This window comes from Phoenix dactylifera, chromosome 11, assembly GCF_009389715.1.
Source record: "Phoenix dactylifera cultivar Barhee BC4 chromosome 11, palm_55x_up_171113_PBpolish2nd_filt_p, whole genome shotgun sequence".
NCBI lineage: Eukaryota > Viridiplantae > Streptophyta > Magnoliopsida > Arecales > Arecaceae > Phoenix > Phoenix dactylifera.
The window spans coordinates 153555-166595 of record NC_052402.1 but is presented as its reverse complement, the minus strand read 5'-3'; the positions used below and the strand labels follow the sequence as shown (position 1 = coordinate 166595).

Below are 13041 nucleotides of genomic sequence, written 5' to 3'. Positions count from 1 at the left end.
AAGATTATTTTTAAGTCTTTCAAGTATTGAAGATCCCTTATTCTCTTAATCCATTTTGAAGGTGAGCAGTAGCAATTATGATGATTTTTGAGGCTAGTTGTTGGCACGACAAGATTGATGTGTAAAGAGCAGATTCATCAACTTTTTTTTTGATCTCTAGACAATTGATGACTAAAGAACTAATTGCAATCAGCACCTTTGCAGGTTTGAATGGCTAGACATGGCAAGTAGCAATGCATCTTGGTATTCAAGTTCTCCTTAATTTGTCCCAATAGCAAGGAAGGGTTGCTTTCTTGGTCTTTTACACAATGGTGCACAACATAGCTCGGTCTAGGGCTGGAAGTAGGCCTGAGCCTATCTAAAACCCACTTTGTTGGACCTTAGGTCACCCTTGGGCTGGGCCATGTGTTAATGATGAAGTCCTGAATTGAAATCAGGCTGCAAGCCAGATACATCATTTTCTGTTGAACTAGAGAAACTTTTCTCCCCTACCTCAATCTATCCCTGCTTAATCTTGTCTCAAATACAGATTTATGAATCATCATCTCTTCGCTGTCTATATCTTCCATATTCTCATCTTTTATCCTCATTTTATTCCCATTTCTCTCTCTCCTCTTGTCCCCTATCCTCTCATTATCCTCCTCTCATGTGTCCGCATGCTTTTGTTCTCTTCAATTACCATCACCTTGATGGGCTCCTTATTACCACTCCATGATACAAATACACATTTGCTTATGTGTGTTGCAGCATCATTGGTTGGTTGGTGTTTTAGCTAACCACTCTCTCATTTGTTGCAAGCCTTTGACCATACCTAGTTCCCAAATTCCATGAACCATGCTTTGAGTTTAAATTGATCGTGTAGATCTAAGCTAGGATCGGGTTTTGAGATATTTGTATGGGCTAGTTTTGGGTTGCCTCTAAGGAGCTCAAGCCAAACTTGCTCATGTCCAATTTGGGATTGTTCAATTTAAGGATGTCCTGGCCCATCCTTGGCCCATAATTGGTCCCAGCCTGTTGTCCCTATGGTCCAACAAAAAGTGCTTAACCTTGTTGCACACAATCATTAATCCAAGCATCTCTAGAAGATGAACGATAATGGATCATTCCCTAAGGAGTCAATGTATTTATAGATATGAAAAATTTTAAAAGATGGAGATTGAAGAAGCATATAACCATTTTTTACATCCCCCCACCCACATGTGCACCCCTTTGTAGTCCTTAATTTTTGTAGGATATGCAACCAGTTGTGAGAAGGTCGATCTGAATTTTGCAAGTCTGTGATGAAAAATCAAAAATCTTAGCTCAAACTCAGTAGGTGCTAATGTTTGGTTGAAAGTCTCCATTCTGTAGGTGCTTTTGCATGCCTTAAATTAAAAGAAAGATACAATGCTTTGTGCTAGGGCTGAGGAATTAGGGTTTCCTACTTCTACACGCACATAACAACTCTAACATTTACTTGTGGTGCTTCCCCAAGAACCAATACTAGATTTGTATCCATGCTTCAATTATATGCCATGTCTGTATTAAATACGTACTGATACCGATACTTCCCAGACATTTTTAGGATACATGTCAGCTACTTATTCAGTATCTGATATGTCTGATACTTTTAGGATGCATGTGAGATACTTGTTGGGTACTTATACATGTCAGATACTTTTATTGAGTATCCTATTTTTGAAAATTTGAGAAAGGTTTTGGATACTTTATAGATATTCAAATCACAGGGTATCTCCTAGATACGCCTAAGCTACTTCCTTGATGTCTCTTCCTTGAGGAAGAGAGCTTTAAATGAATGGCACACACATATGGGTTGGGTCTGGTTGCGATTGGGTCTGGTTGTGATTGGGTCGGTTTGAAACTTTGAATATATATTTACACATGGGTTGGGTCGGCTTGAATTAGTTCTCTGAAAACTCAAATCAAAACCAAACTGAATTTTTCGATTCAAGACTTTCACAAACTGACACCAAATTGAATTTAAAAAAAAATAATATAAACCGAACCGAAGAGACCGGTCTGGGTCGGGTTTGTGTTTGGCCGGTCTTTTTCACACCCCTACCTATGTTTGCATGGACTCCAGGATCAAATGCTGCATGTGTGTGGACTGCTTTTAGGCCAATCGACCTAGCTATTTGTGCAAGGGCCACAATCGCATTCCTTGTAGCCTTAAGCTGTCTAATTGATATTTCACTTGAAATTCCTTGCACCTAGTGGACCCTTTTATTGATTAGATGTGTGGACCATCCAACCTCATGTCAAGTATGCAAAGACTTCTTAGTCATGCTGCAAATATCTGGGAATGTAGTGAACTTTCCTGTACCAAGATTGAACTTTAGTATTGAAAATTATGAGCCTATACCAAAGGCATGTTGCATTCCATCCACATGTTCATTCCACAACTTATGTCAAGGTTGGACCATGGTTGATAATATTTGTGCCATTAGTGTATGTGCATGCTTTAGTTTGACTTAAACATGCATATCTACTAAAATACCATGAGCAAATTGCTTAAAGCACTTAAAAGCACCCCATTGTGCATTTTAACCCATGACTTGCCCAACACATGTACATGCTTTTCAAGCTTGGCGCGAGTTAAAATTGTTAATTTCGTGCATTCAAGAAGTTTGGTGCCATGGTCATGCCTTAAACAAATAAAGGTTCTATGAACACTGCCAGAATCATGTGCTAAAATTTGAGCACTTGCATAAGCTGTGGAAAAACCATTATAAATGTTTAATATGAGCTATGCTTCATCAGGATGATGCTCCCATAAGCATTATGATTGAATATAAGCTTTTCAATTTGGAAATATGATGGATCTTTACAAAAAATCTACTATGGACTGAAAGAAGGTTTTTTTTTATATAACAAGGGTGGTCAAACTATTATAAGATACATTAAGAACGGGAGGTATTTATCTTGAACTTGATGTGGAACATTTATTTCTGTTGAACAAGAAATGCTGTAGGACGAGGACTTAATGAAGAAATTAACTTGTAAGAAGTGGATAAGTGGTTAACTTGTGCCAACTCCATTAAAAAGGTAAATAAACAATACCCCATTAACATGTTTTTGATTATACTAACTGCATTTCTCTCCTAGGAAAAAACAAAAAAAAACCTTATCCCTTTTATTTGCCTTCCATCTTTGGCCTATGATGCTCATCCTTAAATTGTTTCGATCTTCTTTTTCAATTGTGATTATTACTCGCACAACACTTTAGATGAATGCCATCCTTTTTATTGTCCCTACTTTGATCCTATTAGAAATACCATTCTCTCTTTCCTTTTATTTGGTTAGATCCAGGTGAGCAAAAGCAATAATATGTCGGCAATCTATGCTACCTGTGCCACCATCTGATAACCATCTAGGTCTAGGTTGTATCGATGGGGTTTCAGATATTTCCTTGTCACCTCAGATGCTAGTCTTGGAAGCAAGGTTTGCTATACCGATGCATGGGTGTACAATACCTTATTGGTACAAAAGAAAGACTCGATGTAGGGGTTGTATCAATTCTTGGTATGCTAAACTAGCCACCATACTGGGCATACCGACACTGCACCAGCATTGTACAGGTATAGGGTCTGAAACTGAGATGGCGAGCCATGGTTGGAAGTATATATAGATTGAATGGTGAGAGAAATTGAAGTCATCTCTCGACTTTTAGTGTACATGTTAACAAGGTCGGAGAAATCAGTATCGGGCACCGTACCGGTTTTCCGCGGGATGACTCGGTGCGGGCCGTGCTGAGCCCGTACCGAGAGAGGGACCGTGGGAGAGAGGAGGAGAGATCGAGCAGGAGAGGGAGGGCCGGAGGAGGGTGGCGGATGCCGGCAGAGGTTGGAGGCCGGCGGAGGCTGCGTGAAGCGAGGCCGCAGCCGCTGCCCTTGTTTCGAATGAAATAGGGGCTAACCACAACCTTAAAAAGTTGTGTTTTCGTTGGCCTTCGTCGGACTTCGCCGGCATCCCACCTTCTCTCTCTCCATCCTCCACTAGCTCTCTCTTTTCTTCTCCTTCTTTGGCTTCGGCAACGGGTTCCATTTTCGTAGCCGGAACCGTACCGGTGAGCCACCGGTATGATTCTGGACGGCCGCAACCGCCCGGTTGGGGACAGTTCCGCTGACCTTGCATGCTAATAAACCTTTTTTTCTTGACTTTGAAATTTTGTTTCCTTTATTTGTAGTTCTTAAAGTTTCATTTTTCTTACTCAATTTCAATGCACTTAATTTCAAAGAACTATGATGGAAGTAGTCATTTCCCACTCTTATGTCGATAATAAATCATCTGGTTGCTATTTTCTCTTCCCTCCAAATTCTGAATTGAGGATATCAAGAGTGCTGATTATTAATTCTTCTTTACTTAGGTTCATAAATGATGTAAATCTGATTCTTTTTTCTGGTGGATGCGTATGCTGCCAAATTGTAGGGTTTCAATGCAACATTGACAGAACCAGTTGAATCTTTTGGAAGAAGAGGTGGCGACCAAATCAAAGAGATGGAACTTAAATTGCATCCAGATATGAAAGTACCTTTGACAATTCTTTGCAATGATAAGCAGACAACTGTTGTTGTTCTCAGTGGAAGCGACAGAAGTGTCCTAGATGATGTACAATTTCAGAAATTTGTTTGTGTTTTTATATTTTCCAACAGTTATCTTCGGGATAACATTTTTTGAGTTTTTTCCAGAACTTTGGAGAGTACAACATGTGGCTGGCAGCGGAAAATGGGATGTTTTTGCGCCTCACAGGTGGAGAATGGATGACAACAATGCCAGAGCATCTAAATATGGATTGGGTTGACAGTGTAAAGGTGTGTGTGCTGTTCAGGTTTTTGTTTCATTGGATATATCTTTGGTTGAACTAGATTTGTGATGCTAACTGAAATTTCCCAGCATGTTTTTGAGTATTTCACCGAGAGAACACCTAGGTCTCATTTTGAACATCGTGAGACCTCACTTGTATGGAATTATAAGTATGCAGGTGTGATTTTGATCTTTAGTAAAATGATTGTTATACTAGTGCATGGAATGTTTATGATTTCATACAACCTTTTCTTCTTGTTATCATTGCAGATGTTGAATTCGGAAGGCTTCAGGCAAGGGATATGCTGCAGCATTTGTGGACAGGCCCAATTTCAAATGCTGCTGTTGATGTTGTCCAAGGTAGCCGATCAGTTGAGGTTCGATCTGTTGGAGTTACAAAGGTATGTCAATATATGCATCCCTTTTGACAAAGTTACATCAGAATATTTTTTAAGTATAACAAGTAATGTTCCAGTAATTATTTTGTCTGCACTAGATCTACAGAGCACCTTGAATGTATGATGCACAGGAAATATATGTTTTCTACCTTGAATATGATGCATGGTAGTTTCTCTCTAATTATTTGCATGAATTTGTTGCACTCTGAGTAGAATATTTTTATGCACTGATATATAATGGAATCAATTCACAGCTATTGCTTACAAGAAGGCAAGTTCTAGTAATACCATCAAATTGGGGCATATAATGTGTTATTCGATTACTTGTGTTTGAGTCCTTGGGCATATAATGATAGAAGGCTTTGGTTGATTGGCGCAAAGGTGCCAGTTTGAGTCCTTGGGCAGCCACTTGTGCAAAAAAAAAAGGCCGAAGGTTAGGTCTGTCTCTAGTGCCCCTCTAGGACCCTAGATTGCTGGTACCATTACTAGTTAATTTGTTATTTAAATGCCACTGTTTGAGAAGGAGAGGAAGTGGAACCATGCAATCTTATAGATTTAATGGATAGATATTGCTTCAGGAGACACAGCTATGTTTTCTTGTACTCTGGATCTCTATGATGTCCAACATCTTTGCTTGGTCCCTGTTTATTGTACTATTTAAACCATAAAACACAGCAGTCCTTCATTGTTTTCTATTACTAGTTCTAATGCATGTGCATTTCCATGATTATCCAATAAATATAGTTTCTAATATGTGGCCATGAAAAAAGGATTGGCTTCTATTTTAAATAAAAAGAAAGAGTTGGATAAATTGAATCTTTTTCTTTTTTGAAAAAATAGTATGAAATAGTACAATCTTGAAATTAAGAGCTAAAATTATCAGGTTCATGCTTATGTTATTTTTCGAAGTCGATTTGTAGTCCTTCTGAATTTTAGTTCAATATGAATCTGTCTGGTGGTGTTAGTCAAGTTAGCTTGATCTAGATGTGACCTGAGATATGTCTAAGTTTATGTTTTCAACTCATATTGCAATCACTCTCTTGACTACTCATTTTGGACTTAAACTTCTATTTGAGCACTTGCAAGGTCTAATTTTTTTCACTTAATGTGTTGGGTGGAATTATATTTGATCACTCCAATTGGGTTGAGTCCAATTCTGCAATTCCATGATCGATCCAGTTTTTTGGTTCGATCTCAGTTTTGTGCAAATACATAATCTTTATGTGCTTTAAATAGATATAGTAAAAGGTATATATTAAGGAATAAACAATTGACAGTAAACCATAAGTTTCAGAGTGTTACTGGATTGGTTACATGTTGATGTTGGGTTTATTAACATGCTTGCACTCAAATGCTCAAATTTATTACAAGTGTAGATCGAGAGCTCCGCGATATTTAAATTATCTTATAACTTTGAAGAAAATTTTCTATTCAACATTCAACTCAATAATGACTTAATTTCACCTCGTATTGATTTTGATTGCTCAATAATCTGCTGTAGAGAAGAAATACAGAGGAACTAAGGTTTAGTTGCCTATCCAAAAGGATTTTCTCTTTTAACACCGAAAAGAACATGGAAGAAACTGCCCTTTAGGCCGATCGTCAGAATTCCAATAAAACTAAGAATGTAAGAAAATCTAAATCATGTTTATATATAATTTTTCTAAAAAATGTGTAATATATATAATTAAGATGTGCTTTATACATTATAAATAAAAAAGGCACATTAAAATATACATAATAATAATAAAGAGGTTAAGAATCATATATGGGCAATATATTTGTGAAGCAATAGCTATGATAGAAGATGTGGATGAGAGCAAGGATCTGGATGGTATGGATGTAGGACCAAGGATTTAGGTGCCGCATATTGTGCCAGTGTCAGTAGGTGTGAAAGTGGGTTGGATAATATCTGTCCAGATTCGTTTCTGTATCCGAATCTATTCAAATATAGATATAAAATTGAGTATCTGACTACTATCCGTATCCATCAAAAAAATGGATATGAATATGGATAGACAACTATCCAATCCATATCCAAATATTTGATTCTATTTGTATTCCCAATTAATTTTATGTAGTAATTTTGAACTTTTAAGAAAAATAAATGACAACATTAACATGCTATTAACTTGATTTACCTTCCACTTAGTAATTTCTTTGATTTTATGGTTATAAAGTTCAATTATATATTTATATCCATATTTATATCCAAACTTTCAATATCCGATTTGTATCCATATCCGTTTAAATAAATATGGATATGAATTTTTGCACCTGACTAATATCCGTATCTATATTTGTATTCGTTAAACAAAACAAACATGGATATGGATATACTGATTACCCATCTGTATTCGATCCGGTTTTAGCCCTAAGTGTTGGCCATGGATTGGCATCATACATGCAATATTGTACCGTGCCAACACATGGCATGGACCGGCACACAATAGCATCAATGTATTGGTGTGCTTTTGGCATGTCTAGATATATTATATGATTATTTTGCTTTTTCATTTTAACATTCAATTCCAATTGTTGCTTTTCATGCACAATGAAAACAGTATTAAAAGCAATCTAATGCATTGAAGTATGTTATTGCATATCACATGAGATCATATATTCTTGTATTTTTGGGTGTACGCACTTCCTTTCATTTATTGTATACTTTTCTGTTATTGCAACTCGTCAGATCTTCCTCCTTAAGTTACAGTTGTGTTGATATTTGAGGATTGTATAGTCAAATCAGAATGAAATGGGTATTCTCTATAGGCCATAGACGTGGGGGTTTTGGATAGAAATGCAATAGTTCACAAATGGTTAAAGAGAGGTTTACATTCACCAGGAGGAGGAAAAGAAGGTCGTTATAGCCATTGGTGTTCGGGTTATAAGTGATTGGGGACAGCATTGAAGCACTGGGGGCAACTGAGGAGCAACTTGATCAAAGCTAGCCCAGGAGGGCACTTCACTATATATTATGTACATAGAGATCCAGTAGTTGAATGTCTCAAGAAATCAACTATTACAGGGCGACAGTGCAGTATATGCAGCTATCATAGCCCACTGATGCTGACGTAAGTTGCCTGTCACAAATTTACATAAGTTACAAGATAGAATCGCACAAAAAAGTATTTTTATCTGGACAAACATATTATGTATAAGACATAAATTCTACATGGACCATTACTTTATCATTTGCAAACAATTTGCAGAGCATTCTTGAAATTTTTTTAATTGTACCTTTCAGGCATGTTACTTCTATTTTAGCTGACCTTTTGTAATTCATGTTTGATCCTTCATGTTTGATACTTCTAAATTGATATTTGCTGAAGAGAAAATATTTGTCCTTGACAAATCATCCTGCAGTTTTTGTTGTGATGACCATGCCTATGCAAACAGTTTGCAAGGGATTTTTGCAATTTTTCAATTAGCCCTTTCAAGCATGTTTCTTCTATCTTAACTATTCATTCATCACCTTGATCCTTCAAGTGTCGTTTTAGGTTTGCTGAACAGCAATTATTTGTCCCTGGCAAATCATCCTGCAGTTTGTGTTGTGATGATAATGCTTAGGCGAATAGTGTTTTCCTTATGGATGAATCAGAAAGGATGAATTTAGTAAAATCCATTGCTTTGTTTAGGTATTGAAGATGAATTTAGGTTGTCATATTTGAGTCCAATGAGAATCGCTCTCTTTAGATTCAGTTAGGGACATTTGATTTAGGACTCTTAATATTTGTGGCAAGATAATGGGTAATTTTACACATGGGCAAGGGAGCAAACGAGCACATGCATGTTTGTGTGTGTGTGTGTGAAGAGGGAGAGGGAGGGGGAGAGAGAGAGAGAGAGAGATTTAATCCCAAATGCTATCAGTAGGAAATACATGATGGATCATCTAAATTGAACAGTGTTGAGATGAATAACAAGCAGTGCCACATTGTCAATCATGATCTAGACATCTTTAAAACACATTTGAACTTAAATTCAGCAACATTTGTATTTCCAAACCAAAAGTATGTTGCATTTGAAAGTTAGCAAATCTCTGGAGTGCATAGGTAAGGGATCTCTAAATCATTTGCTTTTTGAGTTTTGGAATTTAATATGCAGCTAAAATATCAGGGGAAAGATGTTCATATATTTTCCTTCAGAAGACTCATTGTTTTTAATCTCTGTTTTGTTGATGCAGGGTGCTGCAATTGATCGTATATTGGGAGAAATAGTTCATAGCAGAAGCATGGTCACACCAATTGATTATGTTTTGTGTATTGGTCATTTTCTTGGAAAGGTAATTCTTCTTATAATAAGTTGATTTTTGGTCATGGTAGTGTAGATGAAATTTTGCCTTTGTTAATTTGACTTTTAACGATGTAATTTTCTTGTTGTCAAGTTAGGAAAAAATAAAATAATAACATCATTTTTTCCTTAAAAACTTAAGAAAAAAAGAAATGGCATTACGTCCCTTGGTTTATAATCATGAAATCATAGATCATTTAATCCTCGTAGGAAGTAAACGTATTTTTTATTTATAACTTGCATAAACAATTGCTCAAGATCAATTAGTAGGTTTGATAAAAAGGGATGATTGAAATGAAAGTGAGCTTGCAACAATGCTAATAGCCTAATATACTTCTTCAATAATTCTTACTAAAAAAGGGCATCCTAATGCATGAGGCTCCCACCATCGCGAGGTCTGGGGAAGGTTAGACATATGTAGCCTTACCATAGCATGTGGAAAGGCTGTTTGTATGTTCAGAAAACCATGACACCTAGGTCCTAATAGAGCAACCTTACTATTGCACCAAGGGTCGCTCTCTCTTCAATAATTCTTTCTATTATACAAATTTCTGAGCCTGGAATTTCCAACTAACCCTGCCCATAGCCCAAGGTGAGCTTTGGGAAAACCCTGGAGCAATGGGCCTAAGGCTGGTCAGAAATTAGAGACCATATTTTACTTTTCACTAGCTCCTTAGGCTTCCTGCAATGCTTTTACAAGTTGAAAACGATCGCTTTGTTGCTTAAATACTGGATTTGGTGAATTCTTGGTTTACTTAAAGAATTGAGAAGCTAAACCTTTTCTGGTCATAATGGATAAAAAAAATAATATCACCTATTGTGCTTGACATAAACTTGATATTTTGAAAATTATATAGAAGGTTATGAATATGTGCCATGACAATTAGATTTTGACTAACTAGCTTTAACAAGGTCAAAACAGAAATTAGACTGTTTTTCCTGTTTTAGGTAAGATACTAAAAAAAAAATTTATTGTTGTTGTTATTGTTGTTTGTTGTTTCCGCTGCTTGTGATTCCTGTGTTGATAACATATCATCCTTGGCTGTGGCATTGCTCTCTCGCTAGACTATTAAAGACTAAATTCTTAGAAAGCCATAAAGGTTGTTGGAGATAAATTATTTCTACTATCAAAGCAAAATGTTTCAATTTCTTCAGCTTGGTATTAATTTTCAGATTTTCACACCTGCAGCTTTAAGTTTTGCTCATTGTTGTTCTAGTTTTTTAATGTCAAAATAGCATTTTTTCTGCTCGCAGCTCTAGTTTAAGGTTTGGTATAATTATTATTTATGTAATCTAGAGTCAGGTCATCCTTGTCTTTCTTCCTCATAAAATGCATTGGATGTATTTAGACATTTGCAGAAGTTTGCGTCTGATGAATGCGAAGCTATAGTGAACTAGGAACTAGCACGGCGGTTGCACCTCTCCAAATGGCGGAGATTCCGAGTTTGAAACTTGGAGGTGTTTTCCCAAGTATTAGGATGGGGGTAATTCTGCCAGGGATCATCCATGCCTCTCCCTCCAAAAAAAAAAAAGGGGAAAAATAAACTTCATATTTTACTCTGATAGTGCATATGATGCATGCTTCTTTGCAGTTAGAGCAGATGGCATTGGTTACAACTTTTCATTGTCAGTGTTGATTAATTCAATGATTATTAAAAAAATCAAATTAATCTTACATGTTACCATAATTGTTTATTCTAAATCATGACATTTTGTCTATTACCTTTGAGTTTTTATCTTTCACAAGCACTGTTGCCACAGCTGATTGTTCATGAAAGTTCTAACTTTTTTATTGATAATTAACTGGCTTGGTTAGTTACTGTCTTTTTTTATGGCTGCATATGGCTGTTCGGAAAAAAAAAAAGAAAGTCAAAATACTGTTCTAAAAAACAAGAAGTCCAAATATTTTGTGATTTTATATGCTTTTAATATCACAAACAATTACTTTTTAAAACTAACTGCTTGGTTGGATTCAAAACTCTCTTAAATTAGGCATTTGAGATATCTTCTGCATAATATTTTCCATTTTGCCATTTCCCTCAATCATTAAATTTTTTAAACTTTCTTGACAACCAAACACCTAAAATAGTCTCCGGCTGCCAAATTAAAAGAAGTTTGAATCGAGAGGAGGATAGAATCATGATATTGAAATTTCAACCCTCGAAATACAGCCTTTATGACATCCAATGCCGACGAAAAATATTGTTTTCTTGCCATTGCTATTTGGTAACAGCATTAACGTGACAAGCACAAGCTTTCAGAATAATTTTCATTCACAGGATGCGGGTGCTGTGGTACAGGATGAGGACATCTATACCTTCTTTGAGCCAGAACTTCCATCCGAACCCGTAAATTCCTCAAGATCAAAATCAAATGATAGTAACAAGCAGTCAGATGACTGTAACAAGCCACCTCCTGACAAGAAGCTCACAGAGAAGCCATCAAACAGCTATAAGAACAGCTCAAGGACTTCAAGTCATAAGAATCAAAGGACTCTTCTCAGATCTGAAAGGAGAATGCCAACAAATCACAACACCTCAGTTGGATGGCGATCTCCTCAAGAGAGCATGTCATGGCGTGAGGGATCCTCGGTGCTTGATCTCAAGGGAGACAACTACTTCTCTTGTGCGGTTGGTCGGAAGCGGTCAAATGCAAGGTATCTGCTTAACTCATCTGATGATGTGGTCTACTTCGTCAAGGAGTTGGCAGATGCAGCTTGTCAAGGTGTCCACTCAATGTCTAATCCAAATCATGCTGGTTAGATGTCATCAAATTGGGCAGAGGTTAAAGCTGAAACATTTGGTAGAAGGAAATATTAATTCCTCCAGTCTTCCGAGGCAATTTCCTGTTCATCTACAGAGGCAGAGAGTATTTGAACTGTCTTACTGGGCTCAAAATGTTTGTTAAATCATGGAAAAAATTATACATGATCCTTCATTGGAAGTACTGCATAAAAGATCTTGTATAGAATAGTGCTGCATCTTATTGTGCCATGAAGACCTGCTGATGTAATTCTGAGTCCTGGGTATAGTATGCATGTGATGAAATGAAAGCTCAATTTGTGTATGCCTATTCTGCCAAAGTTGGTGGCTCAATCATGTGTTGTCGCCTTCAGAATGCAATCGATACTTGTGCACATGTACATGCCTAAGAGGAGCTTTCAGAACAAGGTGGTTTTTATAAAGGGAAGTTTATTTGAGCTTTAATAGGCCTATTGAATCTTATATCTAATAATTGCAATATTCGGGCTATACTATAGTGAGCTCCATGTTACTTGTATCATAGTGACGGACCTTGATCCAAGTTTTCATCACCAGGGGAAAATATTGTGTGATGAAATTGTTGGTGTTTGTTGTTTTCTTTCATGATCACTCAGACCAGATTATAGTCGTGTAAAGAAAATTGTAGAATACAACAGAAGTGAAGATAGGAACTGATACAGGGGTATTATTATTTTATGAAGATTTTGTACTAAAACTGGTTATGGTAACCATATTATTTATACTGTTTTGATTCTAATTGATGGCAGGCTGAATTGACTGGCAAAGAT

General features: G+C 36.6%; 1 protein-coding gene across 6 annotated transcripts in view; it reads left to right on the top strand.

Moving 5' to 3' along the window:
• The window catches only part of LOC103708947 (alpha,alpha-trehalose-phosphate synthase [UDP-forming] 1), a 38720-nt gene extending 26023 nt beyond the window's left edge, over positions 1-12697 (top strand). For 4 of the 6 annotated variants that reach the window (XM_039131148.1, XM_008794067.3, XM_008794066.4 and 1 more), the window contains exons 13-18: positions 4429-4608; positions 4689-4811; positions 4894-4981; positions 5074-5204; positions 9385-9483; positions 11771-12697. In XM_039131148.1, the coding sequence (XP_038987076.1) occupies positions 4429-4608; positions 4689-4811; positions 4894-4981; positions 5074-5204; positions 9385-9483; positions 11771-12253 (1104 nt within the window). In that variant the 3' untranslated portion in view covers positions 12254-12697. Of the gene's footprint in view, positions 1-4428; positions 4609-4688; positions 4812-4893; positions 4982-5073; positions 5205-8046; positions 8276-9384; positions 9484-11770 lie in introns of those variants that run through there. The other 2 variants (XR_003386031.2, XM_008794070.4) reach the window with 2 other exon arrangements.
• Positions 12698-13041: the final 344 nt, after the last annotated feature.